The following is a 25,911-nucleotide window of genomic DNA, read 5'->3' on the forward strand; positions in this document are numbered from 1 at the left end:
GCTTTGTTGTGAGTATATCAGCACTGTTTCAATTCTTTATCTTCCCATACAAATTATTTTGGTAAGAAAAAGTTAAAAAGGATAAAAACGTGTTTGAAAACGTACTATTTGTTTTATTTCCAGAGGAGCAGATCAGTGGCAAACATTTCACCAGGAATTGTAATAAGAAGGAACATCAAGACTTCTATCAGCCTATTTTCAGGCTTTTCAGAAGGAGAGGCAAAAGACTTGGCTGAAGATTTCAGCAACATTGTTGAAAAAAGCGATGTCTTTACTAGGCTTAATAAAATTTCCTCATCAAAAAGAGAAGCTAATGAAGTTCGGTAAGCTATTAAATTTTACAAGCCCCTCCTCTTTGGTAATAATTCTAGATAAAAAAAAGTTGTAAACTGCATAAAGTATGCAATGAAAATAGTTAAAAGCTGCCAAGAAAAATAAAGGTTGTGTATTTTTGAGTATGATGAAGGAATAACCATTTGCTTTTCAGAGGTCAAGGTTATTTTGGAAATTTTTATGATATATTTGTTTGGCAATAACTTGAATCAAATAACTGTGGAAAGATAGGATGAACATTCATAACTAATCCGACAAATTTCAGATTAAATCAGGATATGGTAATGAAAAAACATGATAAAGTGAAAAATGATCATATTTAACTTAACCACAACCAAAATATATTCTCTACAATTATTATATAACAGAAATTTAAATCAAATAAAAACAACATAATTATGTGAAAAAAGGAAATTTTAGGCAACAAGAAATGCTTCAAGATTGACTTATAATTTCCCTTCCATCTTTATTCTACTTAATCGTTAGTTTTCTATTTGTTGTTGATTACTTGTTGCATTTGAAATGCAATATGCAATACTGTACTCAAATATGCATGTATACTATTACAAAAGGAGTGATTACTTTAACTCAAAATCCATGACCCAAATATTTTTACAGTTCAGATTCACACCCCCTACTTGCTATTTGAGGTATAAAACATGAAGAAACAAATTTGGAAAGGGTATAAAAATATAGCAAGTAACACACTGTTCACACTACATTCACTATAGGTACTATATTCGTAGACAATGAAAATCAATGGACGATAAATGTGTCCCCTGACCAATATTGACTGAGGTTACCTCTGGTCACCTTACACCGCTCTTCATATGTTGACTAAGGTTACCTCTGCTCACCTTGGACACATATTGACCATGTTTACCTCTGGTCCAGTTACAATGATGCTCTGATCACATAACACACTCATTTAATTTGGTTACCTCTGGTCACCTTGTACATATATTCACTATGTTGACCTCTGGTCACCTTATATTAATGTTCACATAACACAATCATTCACTTTGGTTACTTCTGGTCACCAAACACATATATTGACGATGGTTACCTCTGGTCGCCCTAAACCGCTATTCATATATTAACTTCGGTTAATGTTTGTAGATAATAATGGTCAGTACTTGTGGTACAGTTAATGTGTACGTCAAGAAGACAAAGCATTTTCAAAGTTTTAATGGTTGCATACATTAGTACTCACGAGGGTTGGATGTTTGTAGATCATATTGGTCAACACTTGAGGGACCAATGTAACTTACATACGCCCAATTCTGATGTACTCTGATGGATGTAACATAGGAGAGTGTAATACGCATAATACCATAGGTACTCTGATGGATGTAACATAGGAGGGTGTAATACATATAATACCATAGGTACTCTGATGGATGTAACATAGGATAGTGTAATACGCATAATACCATAGGTACTCTGATGGATGTAACATATGAGAGTGTTATACGCATAATACCATAGGTACTCTGATGGATGTAACATAGGAGAGTGTAATACTCATAATACCATAGGTACTCTGATGGATGTAACATAGGAGAGTGTAGTACACATAATACCATAGGTACTCTGATGGATGTAACATAGGAGAGTGTAATATACATAATACCATAGGTACTCTGATGGATGTAACATAGGAGAGTGTAATATACATAATACCATAGGTACTCTGATGGATGTAACATAGGAGGGTGCAATACACATAATACCATAGGTACTCTGATGGATGTAACATAAGAGGGTGTTATACGCATAATACCATAGGTACTCTGATGGATGTAACATAGGAGAGTGTAAAACTCATAATACCATAGGTACTCTGATGGATGTAACATAGGAGAGTGTAGTACACATAATACCATAGGTACTCTGATGGATGTAACATAGGAGAGTGTAGTACACATAATACCATAGGTACTCTGATGGATGTAACATAGGAGAGTGTAATATACATAATACCATAGGTACTCTGATGGATGTAACATAGGAGAGTGTAATATACATAATACCATAGGTACTCTGATGGATGTAACATAGGAGGGTGCAATACACATAATACCATAGGTACTCTGATGGATGTAACATAAGAGGGTGTTATACGCATAATACCATAGGTACTCTGATGGATGTAACATAGGAGAGTGTAATACTCATAATACCATAGGTACTCTGATGGATGTAACATAGGAGAGTGTAGTACACATAATACCATAGGTACTCTGATGGATGTAACATAGGAGAGTGTAATATACATAATACCATAGGTACTCTGATGGATGTAACATAGGAGGGTATACTACACATAATACCAAAGGTACTTTGATGGATGTAACATAGGAGGGTGTAATACACATAATACCATATGTACTCTGATGGATGTAACATAGGAGGGTGTAATACACATAATACCATAGGTACTCTGATGGATGTAACATAGGAGAGTGTAATATACATAATACCATAGGTACTCTGATGGATGTAACATAGGAGGGTGTAATACACATAATACCAAAGGTTCTCTGATGGATGTAACATAGGAGGGTGCAATACACATAATACCATAGGTACTCTGATGGATGTAACATAAGAGGGTGTAATACGCATAATACCATAAGAACTTTGATGGATATAACATAGGAGGGTGTAATACACATTATACCATAGGTACTCTGATGGATGTAACATAGGAGGGAATCTCAAAAGATTGACACAATGGAGAAGCCAGTTAAAAGTTACATGTATGACAAAGGTTGTGCTATCAGTGGTGTTGTTTCATTTATCAGCGCTAATCCGTATATGGCGTATTCAGAAATTTTCATAAGTGGGGGCCCACTGACTGACCTAAGAGGGGGCCCGCTCCAGTCACGCTTCAGTGATTCCCTATATAAGCAACCAATTTTTTTCCCAAAAGGGGGGGGGGGCCGGGCCCCCTGCCCCCCCCCCTAAATCCGCCTCTGAAATTGAATAATTTGTCTCCGATTCCGAAAACCCGAATATAAAGAAACGAAATGTTGAGTTATATCCAGGAAGAATAGTTTAAAAAGAAGGATGACAAGTTATAGAAATTAAGGTTGAGACAGAACAACAAAAATGACCATTATATTTATATATTTGAATAAAAAAAAATAATCAGTGTCGAAATTTTAATGAGGCAATTTCCTCACTTGCCTCAAGGGTAGCTACGGCCTTGCGGTAATATAGTGCATTTGTTCTTTGTCACAAATTACTCCATATAGTGAATATAGTTTATTCATATTTTATTATGGGGCCGCATCGACGTGGGCCGGATCGACTTGGGCCGGATCGACGTGGGCCGGATCGACTTGGGCCGGATCGACTTATAATAACAATCTGTGAACTTTATATCGTGTGAGACAATAGTTTAGACAAAGGAACGTTTAGTGATATATTTGATTCTTTTTCCGAACACCACCACCAATCTTTTCATTTGGTAACCTTATACTTGTTTACGACAGGGTGCTCCGAAGTCAACGGAGGAATTTACCAGCACAACAACAACAACAATAATGGCTGTTGACAATTATCACTCACTTATTTAAAGTTTATTTTAGATTTTAGCAAGTGTATATATATTCACGGAGTGTGTACATACTTAAAGACTTTTATCCATATTACCCTCAAAAGAGGGGTGTTCCTAACAGAGGAAGCTCATACGAAGAAAAGAAGGTAAATCAATAGAAAGTAGAATTGCGTATTTTTAGATTATTCTATTTTTAGAAAAACCAATACACAGAAAAGCACTATTTATAAATGTTGTTTCTTGGTACCTAAATAATAGGAAATTGGATCGGGAAAGAAACGTGAAATTATCGCAATTAGTGAAGAAATTGATCACTACTTGGAAGTTTTATAAATATCTACACAGCAGTGAACATTTTAAATTTACTAGTTAATAAATTTTATTAAAACTGAAGAATATCCTCATCTCATGGGCTTTTCGTGCTATTAATTTTTTGTGACATCACAATTTTAATTGAGAAAGCAAGCATAGTACATATTCATGCATATATAAAGTACGAAAACATTGATCTGATCATATGAGGGGAAGAATATTTAAAACTCTTTAAAACTACCTGTCAATTAACAACATTCAATCGTAAAAAAGAAACCCAGAATATATGCAGGCTTTAGAAAAAAGAAGACTAGATGTAAGGGGACGGGTTTAAATAACATGTACATTATGTAGAAATGAGACAATTCTATACAGGAGACCAGATGACCCAGAAATAATAACTATAGGTCACCCCGTAAGCCTTTAACAATGAGCAAAGCCCATACCGCTTAGTCAGTTATAAAATATAAATGTACATGCAAATATTATTATAATATAGCCGTCTAGGGTTTTAAAACGCGTATCACATGTTTAGAATCAGATTGTTCAATTAAGAAATTATGCTTCTTTTAATAATTTAATTGAGTTGTAAAAGTGTTGACTGAAGCACAACTTGTACGAAGCGGTTCGTTCGAAAAATATGCACACGATCAACAATATAAAATCCCCCTTCCCTTTTACCACCAAAAAAAAAAAAAAAAATACAAAAAGAGGCATTCATTTCTTATAATTATATTTCTATGCTAATAAAACAACACAAAAAGTTTGATCAAGTTTTTCTTTTATATACCAGTGCACTTTTTTTTTGCAGCACGTGTCAACTCCAATTTAACATATAATTTTGATATTCCTTATGTATTTTTAATTTCAGACAAACTACTCGTAATTTCTTGAAAGTTTTTGATTACATTTAATTTTTTTCTACAAATATAACTTCCTTGCCAACAGAACTGCCGTTTTGTTTGTTTATTAACAAAGACTTCCGAAAAGAAATGTTATTCTTATCCTTAATATATACGCTGACTTTAACGACCTTATACTTGTTTAAATACAAAATCAAGAGATGTTCCGGTGATTGCGACTTAAGTAGTAATTTAACAATATCTTTTTTTAAAAATTGTATAAGAAGGCACAAAATTTAAAGTAGGCACGTATACATTTTGAAGGGCGAGTTTACACATTTCCCGATTTTTTATTGAGTTTAAAGTAACATATTTATCTTAAATTGTTATAAAAAACATATTGTACGTCCAAACAATATTAATATAACATCAAGATTTTCGATAATAACCGATTTCTTAAATTCTTTGAAAATGCTGAATCATGCTTACTTTAGTAGCTGTTTTAACGCATCGGGACTTTGGTAGCAATTAGTTAGTATATATATATATATATATATATATTTGATACTCTCGTCTTGAAGGAACGAATCTACATGATTAAATATAGTTCAATTTAAATGTATTGCATACTCTGTGAAATAGCCTTTACATACAAAAAGATATTAACCCTGGTTAGTATTTATTGTAAGTGTTTTTACCTTTTGATTGCTGGAAATTGTCAGTCTTTTCTTTGAAATAATTTAGAATCTAAACAAATTTCAGGAAAATAATTCTCGTATTAACTTCGATTTTGTCTCATTCGGTTTGAATACATTCTGGTAATAGTATTTACTTACCTGTTGTACTGGAGCATTGCTAGTCTAAAATACAACAGCTCAGACCCCCCCCCCCTCCCCCCCCTCCCGATCAAACAAGTTTTTGTCTTTCTCGAATGACATAATCACGTGTATAAGATTAAAATACCAATCAGTACACATCCAACATCCAACTGAGTTAGTGTATATAGTATATATACGTCGTGATCAGTCGCAAAACACCACAGTGTGCAAGGTATCGACAGAATTTACGTGAATATACATATGTGAATAACAATAATTTTTTTTATTTTTAGTTCACTGATAAAAAATCAATATTCAAACCGATAACAAAACAATTTCGATACTCATTACAGTGTAAAATAAGTAACCTTTTAGAATTATAAAATTAAGATTTGAAATAGGGAATGTGTCAAAAAGACAACAACCCAAATAAAGAGCAGAAAACCGTGTATCAAAAGGATCGATAATTTGTAAAATCACTGAAATTTTAGGGATTTTGTAAAATCACTGAACTGATTAGTGATTTTATAAATTCCCTGATTTTGACAAAGGATTTAACAAAATCACTAAAATAATTAAGATATTTTTCACAGGTTCCCTTATTAAATTGAGTGAATTTGTAAAAAAAAAGTATATTAAAGAAAGCATTTTTTATCTAAAAAAATCGAATATAAAGTCTCCAGAAGTTGCACTCAACAAGTTTGAGGTTAAATAAACCTTAATGAGTATATTGTAATAAATGAGAACATCGCATTGATTACCGTTATCAGAGAAGAAAACCCACATGGAAAGAATAAGAAATTGATTCGTTTAGGATATGTGATCCAGTGGTAATTATTACATGTACATCAAGACTAGAACATCTTAATGTGAACATCTGTATATATAATATATACCAAATTATATTTGTATTTTTAATTTGTAGCCTCTTTAAGACATTTATATAGACAAAATAATAATTTATTATATTATATTACATGTGTACAAACACAAAGGAATAAAAAGTTTAAAATGTTTCTTCTTTATATCAGAATCAAATCAAAAGTCAATTTTTGTTTAACTTAGATAAGAAGTTTTTCAATATGTAAAAAAACGTATTCATCAGTTGAAGATTTCGAATTTTATGCATGTCTTGAAGACATTTTAAACATACTGGTCTTTATTCAAACATAGCATTTTGTTAGGGTAGAAATAGAAACCAGCTGGAACCCACACATTTCTTGCTTTTGAGTCCAACAATGGACAATTTCATAGCTGTTCAACAAGCAGTTATTCAAACAGTCTTCCCTTTTGGGATGGACAATGTTGTTTGTTTAATGTGAATGTTCTTAAAAAGAATAGATGTGAAAACAATAGGTGTGTCTGTCAAAAAGCAGGGCAAGTGTGTAACAGGTGATGTACGTCACCCAAACTTATCATGCAAACATAAGACAACTATCGTCTTAATATCAGTTCATATTCATATTATTTTTAATCACTGTACAATAGTTTTCACTACAATTAATCACTATACAATATTTTTCACTAGTATTCATCACTGTACAATAGTTTTCGCTAGTAATAATCACTGTACAATAGTTTTCACTACTATTATTTATTAAAAAAATCATTTCAAAATTATTGGTTTAATAAGTTGTATTAAGAAAAAACCCATTTCTAATATAAAGTTCATACTTATAATTAGGGATTTTGTAAAATCTCTAACAATATTTTTTACAAAATCACTAATTTTTCCAAGGATTTTATAAAATCGCTGATCTTACAAATTCACTTTCAAAGATATAAGTTTACCACAGCAGTATATAACATCCCCATAAAAAGAGAAATGTTATTACGCTTGTATTTAAGTCCCAAAAGAACATCACCGTACATTAAAAGGGGGAAATAACAATAAGGAACGAAAAATCTTCTCTTTTGTCGACGTCTTTGTGTAGATTTGAAATATCTAAATCTACGAATACAATTATTATCTTTAATATCTGATTTGTTTACCATAAGTCCTTTATGTAGATTTTGGCAGTATATTTAGAAGTTATTAATTATTTCACGAAAAAATATCATCAAGAATACGGGAATTTATTAAGTAAATGCAATTAAGACGAAGTTTTATTGAATTTGCCCATAAACATTCAAAACAGTACAGGAACAAGTCTGATATGAAAGGGGTGCAATCGCTGTCTATGTGACTACTTACAACCAATCAGCTGTATTGTCGAAACGTACACCAATGATGTCAAGAAGAATAAGAAAAATCTCATCACACCTCCACTAAGTTCAAATTGCATATCTACCTTCCTCATTAGAGTAGAAGGCTTAAGTTACTGTAATACGACCATGAATATGTTATAGCAGTTAAATTATTCTGCTAATTTTGTTGTCCGTGCTATTAAGGAAGTTTGCTGCTCAGTTTAAAAATAAATAGCTTTCCATAACACTAGTCTATATTGATAAGGGATTAATTGAGGAATAAAAAAAGCCAAAAAAATAAAGGGGTCAATGTGCTTGTTTTCGAGATATGGGTCATAAAGACATCCACAAAAACGTAGCTACACGTAAAGTGAGTATATAAAACAATTTTAAGTAGACGTGTAATAATCTTTCTTTTTTCATTTATTAATCAAAATAAATGTATGAAAAAATGTTGATGATTACTTCTAAACTACATGTCAGTGGTACTCCTTGGTGAACGTGTTACAGTGAGTTGACTGTTAGTGTTACTCTCCACCAATTGCAACTCATTCAAAATTTTGACCAAATTGCAATTTGTTTTATAAAATCAAATTGTTCAACTGGTCAGAAATTTTAACCAACTGCTGTAGAAAACCACAGCCAAGTCATGAAAGTGCAAGGTGATAAAATAAAATATACTTACAATCCTATAAGACTTTAACTCCACTTTAATGATGTTGTGACAAAATTAGTTTATCAGTTTGTATAGTTATATTATATTCATTTCCATGCTGAAGGGGAACTGTTTATTTTGAATTGCTATTAAATTGTCCAAACTAAGCTTTCATATAGTTTTTCTTTCTAAAAGTATTCTATATTTATAAGAATCAGACATTATGTGAATTAAAACATTTCATATTCAGTAAAATATGTGTAAAATTGAAATATATGTTTGTAGGAAGTTTCCATGGGGGAGATAATAACTTTTCTTTCAAAAAGTCTTTATTCAAAAGAATAATATTTTAGGTTATCTCCCCTGAACACTTATCAATAGCATATTGTTATTTCACACATATTTTACTGAATATATGATGTTTTATTTAAAATGATATCTGATTCTTATAAATATAGAATACTTTTAGAAAGAAAAATTATATAAAAGCTTAGTTTGGACAATTTTATAGCAATTCAAAATAAACAGTTCCTCTTCAGCATGGAAATGACTATAATATAACTATACAAACTGATAAACTAATGTTGTCACAACATCATTAAAGTGGAGTTAAAGTCTTATAGGATTGTAAGTATATTTTATTTTATCACCTTGCACTTTCACATTTTGACTGAACAATTTGTTCAATATTCTGACCAGTTTAACAATTTGGTTTAATAAAACAAATTGCAATTTGGTCAAAATTTTGAATGAGTTGCAATTGGTGGAGAGCAACACTAACAGTCAACTCACTGTAGTGTCTCTCGAATTACATCAGTAAGAAGGACGAAACAAATACGAAGATAAAGACTAGTAAAAGATATCTATCATTTATAAAATCAGGATCCTTTGTACGACACATGCCTTGGAAATCCCTGTAAACCTGGAGAAATATGTGAAGGAACAAACGATGGAGGCGTAGTTTGCGTCAAAGAATATGAAGGTAAAACAAGTTGTTTATCGTGTTTTTACAAAAGATCTAAAGGTATAAAGTTTTTTTCTTCAATTTAACATAGTATTACTAGTATGTATTGTCACAATATGTATGACCAAACTTTGCACCGGTCAGGTCAATGGAGAAAAGCAGATAAGAACATTAGAACATTAATAAGATATCGAAATCAAGAAAAAGATCTTTAGCTCTGTGTATTATATATATAAATTAATAACGAACAAACTTTTAAAGTTGACAGGACAATTCTCTTTTTTTTTAATATTTGTATTTCACTAAACTTTTTACAATCACAATTGAGTTTTCTTACGCTATTGAGCTACTGAATGAAAAACACATAGTGACATTATTGGCACAAGTGCATTTTTGTTATGTTTTGATCGTGTTTGGTGTATGCTTCTGTTTATTATGGGCATAAGATGCTCTAAAATTAAGCTTCTTTCACTGTATTTAAACACTGCTGGTGACTTTTCTTCAGATGAATCAGCATGCACATATACTTTGTGTAAAAGAGAACGCAATTTCTCAAATCAATATAAGCCATTTGTCCTGATTTTTGGTTTGAAAAAAAAGCGATATTATGTGTGTATGTGTGCTGTCTAAATTATAAATGCTAACTTTTCTAATGGTTAACTGACCATATTTCTAATTCACACGTAGAACTTAGAAATAATTATTGTCATAGTTTGATAAATGAAAATTTTGCATCTGTTAAATTTCATTTAAAACGGAAAAAAGGTTTAGACTCCTTCGGCATGATTATGAAGAAGACTGACTTGAATTGACAAAAAACGAAATTTACAGTTGCCATCAGTGATCAGTTGACAGATGTAAAGGATCTGTACAATAAATGGCAGTCATGTTTTTGTAAAATATGACAATAGTGTAATTGTTGGGATCTCGTTTTCATCACCAGAAATAATAATTTTTGTTCAAACGGAAAAGTTGTATTGCAGCTTAGTTGTCCGTTTTGACAAAGAAAATTTCATTGGTACTTAAATGAATCGTGCTGATATATATCATGTATATATTGAATCAGTTAAGGACTATTAAATGTATTTTGTCGAAATATAGACCATCGGTATTCTTCGAAAGGTTGTCCCGATGGATAATAGATAACGGCTAGTCTTAAATACATACGAAATGCTAATACCCTATAACGAGTCCATTCATGTTAAATTGTTTCCTTTGTACTTCTTGTAATGTTTATATGTATGTTATTAACCAAATATTACAATTCGAGTTGAATTGGTGAATATATGTTTTAACGAATCTTTATCTAATAATGAGGACATGTGGTATGATTGCTTTGATACAACTATCCACAATTGTACAATGACGTTAATGTAAGCAAATATGGGTCACCTTACAACCTTCAACAGCAAGCCCAGCTCTTTGCTTACAGCCAGTTATTATCTAAACCGGCAATGTAATTCGAACATGGATAACAAAGACCAGATTTATGGCAAAACAATAATATAAGAAAAATATGGCAAACAGGTTGACATAAAATCTAACTCATCAACTGGCTTTTAAGGAATATAGTTGTTTAATTGAACGGACGTCTCAACAATAGAAAAAGTGTGGACACAGTTTGTCACTTGGGTTATAATTGTCGAAATATTGCTTTTTATATAATATCACTTTTAACATAATATTATAATTAAGATGTGTTCCTTGAAGTGATATAATATTTTTTAATGCTCATATCTTATTAGTAAATCCTTATCAAGTTATTGTTACATTTCAGTTATTGATGAAGACGATTGTACTAATTTGAAAAAATTAAATATCAGAAACGAAAGTGGAGTTTATACAATATACCCAGATAAGACTGCAGAGGGTTTACAGGTGTTTTGCGACATGACAAATGGCGGCTGGACGGTAATATTTACAAAATACATACAAGTATAACGATTGCTTAATAATTAGTAAAATGTCAATGTGTTCTCAGATTTTATGAAAGCGTTCTTTAGAGCGGGTAGTCGATTTTTCTTTAAACAATAACAATCAAAATTGATAAAAAAATTGTAATCGATACTTTTCTGTTATTTAGGTTTTTTTTTCTTTTTTTGTGTAGGTGGCGGAGGTTAATGTTAAGATCATTCAAAATAACACTCCACCGAATTACTTGCATCCAGTTTTTCACTAATTGAACAAGTCTTTGTTTAAATGAGTAATTATGTATCATGTATTGTCCGTGCCAAAAATAATTATTACTACTTTAATGCATCGAAAACTGCGAGAACTGTAACGGTGTATTTCACAAACATTTTCATTTTTTAACAAAACTATTCCAAATGGAAGCAAGCAGGATATCAATATGTTTCTTAAGGTGAATAGCGATAGTCATTTTCACAAAATTAGTACTTAATACTTTGAATGCGTAATGTTTAATACATAAGACTTTGCTTAAAGGGCAAAGATACATATTTGCCTTTAACAATATCACAGTTTGTCGCAAATTGTAGAGTTGGTTAAACTTTTTGTTGATTGGTGTTTTTATTCACGTATAATTTTTTTGACTTTCAGTTAGTTATATTCATGATTTCCTAGTATTGGTGTGTGTTTTATTCGAATTTATATATGCTTACCATCTCTGTTAACAGTGTGGCGACTTGATTCATTATTGTTACGGCCAGAAATCACCTTTAAATTGTAGCCAAAAAAGACACACATCAATGATAAAATTTAACAAGATTTATTATTAACAATGTTTACATGAAATATTATAGAAATGGAAATGTCAAATTAATTGTTAAAATATCCTTTGACTTTCCTTTATTCGGAATTCTTCTTTTAATCTATGATGTATTTAACGTAAACATGTAAATGAAACTGTCCATCTAACAACTTCAAAGAACTCCTGAGAATACAAGTATATCAATGTCTGATATGCCTAATTTCGGAGTATAAAGTTGTCACAGAAACATGTAGAACACTATAATAAATATAAAAAATAACTATATTTTATATACAAAATTGTAATCTTGTATCTATGGTGAGTTATTTCATGGAAGAGAAACTCTTAGTAAACTGAAGAAGGGAAACTTCTAGAACAATGTAGAAGGTTAAACAACGCATCATTTATTATGATAATTCCGGAATTATTATGTAAGTCAAAATGAAAGTTATAATCATTCCATCAGGATCTATGATTGTTCCAGTGATTTATATACTGCAAAATTGTATTATTAGAACGAAATTCATAACAGTGTGGTCGACAGTAAAACGTTTATTAGTAATTGTACTGAAAAATTTACCTTTAACTTGTTTGTCGTGGGCGATGGTTTTATGCTCACTCAGTCTATCGGAGGCCTTCAAGTGGGGATTTGAATAATCATTTGTTACAAATTTTGATACATAAAATGAAACTTTCTTTTCACAAATCATTTAAGGAATTTATTTTAAATAATTGTTATACCATCACTTACAACAGTTTCACTTTTAAGAATATTAATGTCCAGAGCTGATATCAATAAAAAATAATAATAAAAAAAAAGTTTATTCATGGTAAAAAAAAAAACAAAAAAACCTTTAAGTTAATAGGGACCCGCGTTATTTCAGAAAATATCTTATTGATTAAGAGAACAAAAACTTCTACGTTGTGATCATTTAAGAGTGGCCTTCTATTTATTCAATGCTAACCATGTGGGCTTTGTTTTTTTTATATACCATAAATCGATCCGTTCATTCAGATATTTGTCAGTTTGCCTTGGCTCTTCAAGTCCAACACACAACTTCTCACGAAATTGGTATTTTTCTTACAAAAATTACATCCATGTGATGTATTCTTTTCATGGAGAATGAATGTTGCACCTTATTTTATTTGTTATCGTTTTTTTTTTTTTTTGTGTGTATCATTGACGTATAAGACAACCTGAATCTTCTTAATTCAAATTTAAACATACGAGATGGCAATTATGACACAAAATAACTAAATTAAACTTACAGCAGAAGAAAGATAATAAACATCGCTTTTATAGTCTTCTAAATATCGAAGACGCGTGGTCTTTTTAAAAATGATGTAAATGTATAAAGGAAACAACAAACAAAATAGTTCGAATATTTATATTGGAAAAAGTAACGGTGTGTAAATCATAACAATTATTTTATTTCAATGAAAATCAAACTGTTGAATTTTTTCCGCTGCGAGCAAATTTTTAATTTTGGTCGCATTTTGAAAATCAATAAATCTTGTATTCTTGTTGGAAGCTGCACTGTGTAGTTTATATCCGTTTTTTTCAATGCCACACAAATCCAACACAGACAAAAAAAAATGGTAGGTTCAAGAAATAATTGATGCAAACTATACTTTATTGTAGTTTTAACATGGGTAGGCATTATATTCGTGATTATTTTTGCCCGAGCGATATCGAAAAACTATTATAAAAAGTGTCCTAGTTCAGTGAAAATGTACGTCATACTTATTTCCTAAACAAATAAATAAACAAACATTAATTAACATACAACACTACCAAAGGCCAGAGACTCCTTACTTGTATGATTTTGTAAAAAATGCATCTTTTTAAAACAGTCGAAAACAAAATTGTCTGTCCAATGGAAATATCGAAGCCCAAAAAAGATGAACAGTGCATTATAGAAACATAGAAGCTGGTTGCAAAAGTTGACGACAAGATATATTTTATAACTTGAGTATGGCCTAATACTATTAACCTGAAATAAATATATTTATAGCAATTCCCTTGATACGAAAGATCTACATGTTGCCTTGGGCTTTTTTTTTTCTTTTTTTTTTTTTTTGCTCTTTGGTTGGGTTTTTGTCTCAATGACAATTCAATTTTCATTCTTATCATAGATATAACTGCATGTTAAAATAAGAATATGAAGTGTGATAGACAATCAGACACATTCTTTCCAGGGACCAACAGGCGTTATCAAGCTATAGGTCCCCGTATGGCCTTCGACCATTAGCAAAATACACACTTTATAGAATGAAAGCTCCAAGAGGTCTTGGGATGAAAAAAAAACAAACATAAAAGATGAGCGAGAAAAAAAATAGGGATACCGCATGGAAATTGGAAAATGGTCCGCAACATTAATTTAGTCAACTCACTTAGTTGAAATTAAAGACCTGGCGAATTTTCGCCTTTTGTAATGGATGTGATGTATGTTTAATAAAAATCATGGTTTGTTTGGACATTTTTATAAATCAAGTCTTGTTTTTAAATTATTTGCAAGTAAGTTTTAAGTCATGAACAAATAATCACTCACAGAAAGACGTCAAATCCATCAACAAAAGAAAAAAATTAATAGACGACCGACAACGCACAGAATATCATGTATGTGTTCCGGACCATATGAGTATTTGGACCATACGCATATATCATGACCATAAGGGTATACTTTGGTTTCAACTCCCTCAGGCAAAGTTGGCTTTAGATTAATTTGGCTAATTATTTTAGGTATTTTTTGACATTCAGCTCTTCAACGGTTTCGGTACTTATACATCTTCGGATTTCAAATGTTTGGCTTTGAGCGTTCCTGATGAAGGTAAATCCAGAAAAGCGCTTCGGACGCAAGAAATTAATAACGTGTTGTTTTCAATATTTTACATCACTGGGTCGATACCTCTGCTGGTGGACTATCAGTCCCCGAGGGTATCATCAGCTCGGTAGTCAGTATTTCGGTACTGACATGATTTAACAAACTTTACTAAAATTGTCCGTTTATAAATTTATAAATTATTAAGAAACTAAGTTTTCAACTCCCTCAGGCAAAGTTGGCTTTAGATTAATTTGGCTAATTATTTTAGGTATTTTTTGACATTCAGCTCTTCAACGGTTTCGGTACTTATACATCTTCGGATTTCAAATGTTTGGCTTTGAGCGTTCCTGATGAAGGTAAATCCAGAAAAGCGCTTCGGACGCAAGAAATTAATAACGTGTTGTTTTCAATATTTTACATCACTGGGTCGATACCTCTGCTGGTGGACTATCAGTCCCCGAGGGTATCATCAGCTCGGTAGTCAGTATTTCGGTACTGACATGATTTAACAAACTTTACTAAAATTGTCCGTTTATAAATTTATAAATTATTAAGAAACTAAGGTTTCAACTCCCTCAGGCAAAGTTGGCTTTAGATTAATTTGGCTAATTATTTTAGGTATTTTTTGACATTCAGCTCTTCAACGGTTTCGGTACTTATACATCTTCGGATTTCAAATGTTTGGCTTTGAGCGTTCCTGATGAAGGTAAATCCAGAAAAGCGCTTCGGACGCAAGAAATTAATAACGTGTTGTTTTCAATATTTTACATCACTGGGTCGATACCTCTGCTGGTGGACTATCAGTCCCCGAGGGTATCATCAGCTCGGTAGTCAGTATTTCGGTACTGACATGATTTTACAAACTTTACTAAAATTGTCCGTTTATAAATTTATAAATTATTAAGAAACTAAGGTTTCAACTCCCTCAGGCAAAGTTGGCTTTAGATTAATTTGGCTAATTATTTTAGGTATTTTTTGACATTCAGCTCTTCAACGGTTTCGGTACTTATACATCTTCGGATTTCAAATGTTTGGCTTTGAGCGTTCCTGATGAAGGTAAATCCAGAAAAGCGCTTCGGACGCAAGAAATTAATAACGTGTTGTTTTCAATATTTTACATCACTGGGTCGATACCTCTGCTGGTGGACTATCAGTCCCCGAGGGTATCATCAGCTCGGTAGTCAGTATTTCGGTACTGACATGATTTAACAAACTTTACTAAAATTGTCCGTTTATAAATTTATAAATTATTAAGAAACTAAGGTTTCAACTCCCTCAGGCAAAGTTGGCTTTAGATTAATTTGGCTAATTATTTTAGGTATTTTTTGACATTCAGCTCTTCAACGGTTTCGGTACTTATACATCTTCGGATTTCAAATGTTTGGCTTTGAGCGTTCCTGATGAAGGTAAATCCAGAAAAGCGCTTCGGACGCAAGAAATTAATAACGTGTTGTTTTCAATATTTTACATCACTGGGTCGATACCTCTGCTGGTGGACTATCAGTCCCCGAGGGTATCATCAGCTCGGTAGTCAGTATTTCGGTACTGACATGATTTAACAAACTTTACTAAAATTGTCCGTTTATAAATTTATAAATTATTAAGAAACTAAGGTTTCAACTCCCTCAGGCAAAGTTGGCTTTAGATTAATTTGGCTAATTATTTTAGGTATTTTTTTACATTCAGCTCTTCAACGGTTTCGGTACTTATACATCTTCGGATTTCAAATGTTTGGCTTTGAGCGTTCCTGATGAAGGTAAATCCAGAAAAGCGCTTCGGACGCAAGAAATTAATAACGTGTTGTTTTCAATATTTTACATCACTGGGTCGATACCTCTGCTGGTGGACTATCAGTCCCCGAGGGTATCATCAGCTCGGTAGTCAGTATTTCGGTACTGACATGATTTAACAAACTTTACTAAAATTGTCCGTTTATAAATTTATAAATTATTAAGAAACTAAGGTTTCAACTCCCTCAGGCAAAGTTGGCTTTAGATTAATTTGGCTAATTATTTTAGGTATTTTTTGACATTCAGCTCTTCAACGGTTTCGGTACTTATACATCTTCGGATTTCAAATGTTTGGCTTTGAGCGTTCCTGATGAAGGTAAATCCAGAAAAGCGCTTCGGACGCAAGAAGTTAATAACGTGTTGTTTTCAATATCTAATATGGTCCAACCATACACGTATGGTCCAAATACTCATAAGGTCCGGACCATGCGATCACAAATGCACGAAGACGTCCATTTCTATGTAAATTGGGTCGATTTTTTTATATAGATAAGATGAATGCGTTTCTGTTGCCAAGTGTTTTTCACAAGTATAGTAGCAGTATAGCAGAACGGTTTAAGTTTCCTATATACACCAAATGATACATTTTGCCAATACAATAACGTAAATGCATGCAAATTTCACAAGGTTTAATCCAAATAGCTTTCTTACTATCCAATAACTTTCAAGTACGAAAAAGACAGGGCAGAAGTATATTTTATAAAATTGAGAATGGAAATGGGGAATGTGTCAAAGAGACAACAACCCGACCAAATAAAAAACAACAGCAGAGGGTCACCAACAGGTCTTCAATGTAGCGAGAAATTCCCGCACCCGGAGGCGTCCCTCAGCTGGCCCCTAAACAAATATATACTAGTCCAGTGATAATGAACGCCATACTAATTTCCAAATTGTACACAAGAAACTAAAATTAAAATAATACAAGACTAACAAAGGCCAGAGTCTCCTGACTTGGGACAGGCGCAAAAATGCGGCGGGGTTAAACATGTTTGTGAGATCTCAACCCTCCCCCTATACCTCTAACCAATGTAGTAAAGTAAACGCATAACAATACGCACATTAAAATTCAGTTCAAGAGAAATCCGAGTCTGATGTCAGAAGATGTAACCAAAGAAAATAAACAAAATGACAATAATACATAAATAACAACAGACTACTAGCAGTTAACTGACATGCCAGCTCCAGACTTCAATTAAACTGACTGAAAGATTATGATTTCATCATATGAACATCAGGCACAATCCTTCCCGTTAGGGGTTTAGTATCATACCATCATAACATATATGAGAAGAACATAACCCGTGTCATGCCAACAACTGTTTTTTAGAATAAATGTGTTTAGTTCCGATGCAAAGACCTTATCAGTGACTCAATATTAACGCCAAAATATGCAATCTTTAATGACTTGACAACAGTATCGTAATTATATCCCTTCTTTATAAGTCTATTCAAAGGTTTTGTAAGTTTTTGAGGTGAATACTGACACCTTTGTGCTTTATAAAGAATATTACCATAAAAAATTGGATGTGAAATACCTGAACGTATTAGAAGTCTGCATGTTGAGCTATATTTACGAATGATGTCTTTATACCGATGATAAAATTTAGTAAATGTTTTGACTAGTTTGTGATATCGAAAACCCTGGTGTAATAATTTTTCAGTAATACATAAATTTCTCTCGTTAAAATCTAAAACATTGTTACATACACGAGCGAATCGTACAAGTTGAGATATATAAACACCGTAAGATGGTGACAAGGGAACGTCACCATCTAAAAACGGATAATTAACGATAGGAAATGAAAAATCATCCCTTTTATCATAAATTTTAATATTCAGCTTTCCATTAGTGATATAGATATCAAGATCGAGAAAAGGGCAGTGGTCATTGTTAGTATTAGCTTTATTTAAAGTAAGTTCAACAGGATAAATTTCATTAATATACATACTGAAGTCGTTATTATTGAGAGCCAAAATATCATCCAAATATCTAAAAGTATTATTAAATTTGTTTATCAGATGTTGTTTCGAAGGGTCTTTGCTTATTTTTGTCATAAATTGTAACTCATAACAATACAAAAACAGGTCCGCAATAAGTGGTGCACAGTTAGTCCCCATTGGAATTCCGATAATCTGACGATATACGGAATCCCCAAAGCGAACAAAAATGTTATCTAGTAAAAATTCAAGGGTATATATAGTATCAAAGCATGTCCAATTAACATAGTTGTTTTGTTTATTGCTACTAAAAAATGACCTAAAAGAGTTTGAACATATATATTCACATTCTGATTTTATGAATGCCCATTTAATTAGGTGTGTGAATTTTTTCTTAATGAGAATGTGAGGCAATGTGGTATACAGGGTAGAAAAATCAAAACTTTGAACAGATTCAAAATCACCAATATAAACATGCAATTTATCAAGTACTTCCAACGAGTTCTTGACACTCCAAAAGTAATTTATTCCACTATTTTCGAAGGCCTTATTTGAACAATTTATTATCAGGTTTTTAATTGTACCAAGTGTGCTGGTAAGAAGAATAGACAATTTAGTAGTTGAACAATGGCTTCAAGACGAAATAAATCTATATTTGTAAGGGGTTTTGTGTAGCTTCGGAAGCCAATACATAGTTGGGACTTTCATTGTATTTGGCTCTGCTTGTAAAGCAGTGGCTAAAAGTTTATGTTTGTTACAGATTTCGTTTTTCTGAAAATAGAGTCAGTTGGAATGTTGGTGAATTGGTGATTTCCTTTTGTAGAACCTCAATGTAAAATTTACGTCAAACAATAATAATATTATTAGCAGCTTTATCTGCCGGGACAAAAACAAATTCCTTGGCTAGTTCTTTTAGTTTATGTTACTGAATTAAAAAAAGAGTCCAAAGATTTTTTGTCAGCTTTTTCCCGTTTTATCCATTTTATACAGTAAGTATGGAGTGAGTCGTGGATGATATTACGACACTCATTCCAATTAATAATTGACGGGGGACGATATTTAGGTCCTTTACTGAGGAATGATTTTAACTCTCGGTCTTGAACGATGTTAAGATCTCCTGTTATAACATGGGAAATGGGTCCATAAATATATTCGGAAATACTGCAATTACATGAAGTAGGTGTATTTTCACTGATATTAACATCTTTACACAATTGACTATAATTAAACACAAATTTCCGGGTAGATTTCTTGTAAATATAACAAATAAGAGGTAGCTCAGTATTGTCAAAATATCCAGGAATTTGTTCTTTAACAGAATGGTCGTTAAATATACCGGCAATATTTACAAAATCAAAGCCTTTATTGACATACTTAATTTTAATAAAATGTTTTTTATGATCTTCAGGGCGATCAATTTTGAGAAATAATTTAGAATAACAATATGCCATAATAATTTGAACAATTTCATACTTAGGACTGCTATATGAAATTGTGTTGCAATCCTCCAAAATTTTATTTAACTTATTAACCGGTAACGAACAGAGTTTTGTTAACAGATAATGTCTGCCGTTGTTTTTTGAAATAGAAATTAGGTCCGAAATATTGGTATGATTGGCCCGAAATTTTCTATGATTGCGATTTGTTCTACGACCGTGAGAACGTTTTTTACGAACAGTTTTAGAAACTATATCCAAAATGTTAACGGAATTGGTTCTAGATATATTACCAATTCCCGTGATATTATCATTTAGACCGAGAGGGTAAACTGTCTGTAATTTTTTAATCCAATTTAATTCAATTATTTTCCGTGATCGTACAAACTTTGAATGCGATTCACCAGGCTGCTTATTTACTTCTTCTAAAGGTTGAACTGCTAAATATTTAAAAGGATGGTTGTGCTTCTTAAGGTGTTGGTAAATGATACTTTTGAATTTATTGGGTCTTTTAAAACGATACAGATGTTCTTGAGTGCGTTTAGATAAATATCGTCCAGTTTCTGCTACGTACTGAATACCACACCCCGGTTTGTTTCATGTGAGTAAATAAATTATACTGTTTGTTTTTCAAGTTATATCAGTTTCAAAATTTAAAGAAAATGTGCGACCATTAAACGTGGACCTTACCGTATTGTTGGTGGAAAGACGGGGACATGTAAGTCATTTTTTGGCATGACACTTATCGATAGAAGGGTAACCACGATTTTTATTGTTAAAAATGTTAGCGATGGTAGTATTTTTAGATAACCGATTTTGAAGATTGAGACGTGTGGATACCCTTTGAACAAGTTTAGTATTTAGTAATTTTCCATTTCTAAGCTTCATAATTGTTTTGTTAGTGAATTATATAATAAAGGAGCAAAGATTGGCGTCCAGAATATGAACCAACATACAATAATTGAAGTTATATAAAATGGATAAATTTGTTCGGCTAAAAATGTCAAACGCTATCAGTATTAAATAGTAGAATGGGGCTGAATATTGAAATACTACTTTTTGATAAATATTCCTAAAGTAATGAATTAGAGCAGTTCTCGCTCGGACACACACTCCATAATCTAGTATATTATAAGAGCATAAACCTGAAGCACGGGGAGGCACTCGGGGAGGCACTCTACTGTCTTTATGTTTCGTATTTGCACAACTTTTGACAGTGGATTATGCATTCGTTCTAAAATAAAATTAGACCAGATAAAAGTTAAAAGATTACATAACTCGACAATCGCAATTGTTAAATCCGAAAAAGATAATCAATTAATACATGCATTCAGTAAGTCATTCTTTTTTCTGAAAGAACATGGCTTTGCGATATCTTATTATGAAAATTGATTGTCGAAACATAACAAAAACACTAGTAAAGGACGTTTAATTAATCAATATAAATCAAAACACAAATTCCTGATTAGTATTTCGAATTATTTTATATAGGCGTTGAGAACCTTTGGTGACCCCACGGTTTAAATGTTTATATAAAGGACGTCGTGAGTAATGGGCGTTATAGACGAACGTTCACCTAATCTGTCCCAGTCAATGGGATATTAAAGTGCGCCAATCAATGTCCATAGCCACACTGTTATGAATTCGATACTATTTGTTAACAACTATAATAATCAAATCATGTAAATATATTAAAAGCATATTATAAGACCATACAAAACAAATAGATATGGAAGATGTGGTGTGAGTGCCAATGAGACAACCCTCCATCCAAATAACAATTTAGAAAAAGTAAACCATTATAGGTCAATGTACGGCCTTCAACACAAAGCATTGGCTCACACCGAACAAGAAGCTATAAAGGGCCCCAAAATTACTAGTGTAAAACCATTCAAACGGGAAAACCAACGGTCTAAATATAAAGAAAATTTAAAAAAAAAAAAAAAAATATACCAAGATAAATCAATATTTATTATATTTTATAATAACCATATCGTAATAACACAATCATGACAATGTTGACTCCTGTATCCCTATTTTTGACATTTATAACAATTACGTCTGTTTGTTTTGTTCACACATCATTGCCAATATAATGGAATTGTATGCGACTGTCATACAAGCGATAGGTTTAGCTAGCGTAAAAACCAATTTTAGTCCACCATTTTCTACACAAGAAAATGCCTGTACCAAGTCAGGAATATGACCGTTGTTATCCATTCGTTTGATGGGTGTGAGCTTTTGTTTTCTGAAATTTGATTTTTTACCCTAACATGAGACCTTCGATGAATATTTGTTCTGTTTAATTTTCAAAAAATAGATTACCTTGCCACGTCCACTTGTATTTTTCTCCATCTGATGAGTTAAGCCTTTTTCAACTGGTTTGTATAGTTCGTTCTTATGTTGTACTGTTATACAACTGTCCAAGGTTAGGGGAGGGTTGGGATCCCTCTATCATGTTTAACGCCGCCACATTATGTATGAATGTTTAAAGTCAGCAGCCTGTAATTCAGTGGTTGTCGTCTGTTTATGTGTTACATATTTGTTTTTCGTTATTTTTTTGTACACAAATAAGGCCGTTAGTTTTCTCGTTTGGATTGTTTTACATTGTCATTTCGGGGATTTCTATAGCTGACTATGCGGTATGGGCTTTGCTCATTGTTGAAGGTCGTTCGATGACCTATAGTTGGTAATTTCTGTGTCATTTTGGTCTCTTTTGGAGATTTGTCTCATTGGCAATCATACCACATCTTATTTTGTTTGGTTTTTTTTTTTATTATTAAAAAGGTGTACTTGACTAACACTGCTGTCATTTCAAATGTCTGGCCCTTTCCAGATTAGCAAACGTTAAACTTTTTTAATTCCCATCGCTATTCCAGACACTTGTTTAAACGTTTGACCATCAAAGCTGAAGTAAGTGTTCTTTAGTCTGTAGTTAATTTCTTTAATTTCGTATGGTTTGTTTATTCGGTCGTGGAATTTTCGTGGGAATTCTTCTAACATAAAAATGCTATCTCTGTTACTGTGCAAAATATTTGTTTATAAATTTACGACATCAAATAAAACGATCAAAATGGAATAATGTGCTTAAAGATTTGTTGTAAATGGTTTCGTATGTCTTTGTCATCCTCCCTAAAGAAGCGCGATAAGACAAGTTATTAAGGAAAGTGCTCAGGATGTGTGCTTCGTATGACGGACATCAATGTTATTTTTGAACACTTGAACATAAAACATGGAAATAAAATGTAGCGATTTCTTTAAATGTTGTGTTTAGTATTTGATTTTGAAAATTTGGGTATCCAATAGAAGTTTCTTGTCTTTGCTTGTCATTCCTTTACGATCTGAGTGTAATATGGATTGTTTTCTTATTTTAGCTTATATATAGTAGGAGATCATGTCATAGTAATACGCATCTTGTAGCATAGATAAAACTAATGTTTTGTAGTAATCGAATTGATATTGACTACAACTTTCAACTTCTTTTTAATCACTCGAAAGATGAAAAATACACGTTCATAATATTTTATTGTCTCATAATTTTTCGTATGGCAGTTGACTCATTAGTAATCCCTCGTTCTAGAACATGTCAGTCTCAGTTCAGAAGGAACATCGATGTTTATGACTTCATTGTGATCATATACGACTGCATATGTATATGTTACAGTAAATAGGTGAAATTAGGAATTACATGTAATTACTTAAATTTAGGAATTACATGTAATTCCCGATGCAATTGGTAATTACAAGTAATTCCTAAAATGGCCCAGAAATTATCAGTAATTACTAATTTTAAAATGAATTTTTACACCTATTTACTAACGGTTAAAAGAATGTTGTAATATTGTCAACTTACTGATCAAAAGTTATGGTACACTAACTTGAAAGTGAGTAGTTCTAAAAAGTGATCAGCCTAAAATGTACCTTTTTGCTATAGGTGCATTAGCTACGAGATTTAAAAATATATATATATGATTTTTGTTGTTGTTAAATCATTAATGCAAATGATATAATGAAATAATATTTCACTTTCAGCAGCCTAACTGTTTCTATTTTGTTAAATAAGCTGAGAAACATGGTTGATGAGTTGTGCACTTGCAAGTTAATAATTGGAAATCATTGAATACATATTCATTTGACCTTCAATTCAACCCCTAGCTAGAGATTGGTTACTGATGTATTCAGCTATCAAAATTTTAAGAGTTTCGCAGAAACAAGTGTCTCGCCTACTTTTTCTGTGAGTCACACAGGCCAAACAAAAATAGGGAAAAATGATTAATTATCTTTTAACTAGTTCTGTAAGATGCTTCTATCCAAATTTGGTAAATGAAATCTAATAAATGTCTTAAAAAAAAAAGATGAAAAATACACGTTCATAATATTTTATTGTCTCATAATTTTTCGTATGGCAGTTGACTCATTAGTAATCCCTCGTTCTAGGACATGTCAGTCTCAGTTCAGAAGGAACATCGATGTTTATGACTTCATTGTGATCATATACGACTGCATATGTATATGTTACAGTAAATAGGTGAAATTAGGAATTACATGTAATTACTTAAATTTAGGAATTACATGTAATTCCCGATGCAATTGGTAATTACAAGTAATTCCTAAAATGGCCCAGAAATTATCAGTAATTACTAATTTTAAAATGAATTTTTACACCTATTTACTAACGGTTAAAAGAATGTTGTAATATTGTCAACTTACTGATCAAAAGTTATGGTACACTAACTTGAAAGTGAGTAGTTCTAAAAAGTGATCAGCCTAAAATGTACCTTTTTGCTATAGGTGCATTAGCTACGAGATTTAAAAATATATATATATGATTTTTGTTGTTGTTAAATCATTAATGCAAATGATATAATGAAATAATATTTCACTTTCAGCAGCCTAACTGTTTCTATTTTGTTAAATAAGCTGAGAAACATGGTTGATGAGTTGTGCACTTGCAAGTTAATAATTGGAAATCATTGAATACATATTCATTTGACCTTCAATTCAACCCCTAGCTAGAGATTGGTTACTGATGTATTCAGCTATCAAAATTTTAAGAGTTTCGCAGAAACAAGTGTCTCGCCTACTTTTTCTGTGAGTCACACAGGCCAAACAAAAATAGGGAAAAATGATTAATTATCTTTTAACTAGTTCTGTAAGATGCTTCTATCCAAATTTGGTAAATGAAATCTAATAAATGTCTTAAAAAAAAAAGATGAAAAATACACGTTCATAATATTTTATTGTCTCATAATTTTTCGTATGGCAGTTGACTCATTAGTAATCCCTCGTTCTAGGACATGTCAGTCTCAGTTCAGAAGGAACATCGATGTTTATGACTTCATTGTGATCATATACGACTGCATATGTATATGTTACAGTAAATAGGTGAAATTAGGAATTACATGTAATTACTTAAATTTAGGAATTACATGTAATTCCCGATACAATTGGTAATTACAAGTAATTCCTAAAATGGCCCAGAAATTATCAGTAATTACTAATTTTAAAATGAATTTTTACACCTATTTACTAACGG

At 31.9% G+C, this 25,911-nt stretch overlaps 1 protein-coding gene across 1 annotated transcript in view; it reads left to right on the top strand.

Moving 5' to 3' along the window:
* The window catches only part of LOC143070612 (fibrinogen-like protein 1), a 355,424-nt gene that overhangs the window by 323,205 nt on the left and 6,308 nt on the right, over positions 1-25,911 (top strand). Inside the window, exons 2-3 of the mRNA XM_076244844.1 lie at positions 9,595-9,694; positions 11,454-11,587. Coding sequence (XP_076100959.1) covers positions 9,595-9,694; positions 11,454-11,587 — 234 coding nt within the window. The remainder of the gene's footprint in view (positions 1-9,594; positions 9,695-11,453; positions 11,588-25,911) is intronic.

The sequence above is a fragment of the Mytilus galloprovincialis genome, chromosome 4 (genome assembly GCF_965363235.1).
Source record: "Mytilus galloprovincialis chromosome 4, xbMytGall1.hap1.1, whole genome shotgun sequence".
Classification (NCBI taxonomy): Eukaryota; Metazoa; Mollusca; class Bivalvia; order Mytilida; family Mytilidae; genus Mytilus; species Mytilus galloprovincialis.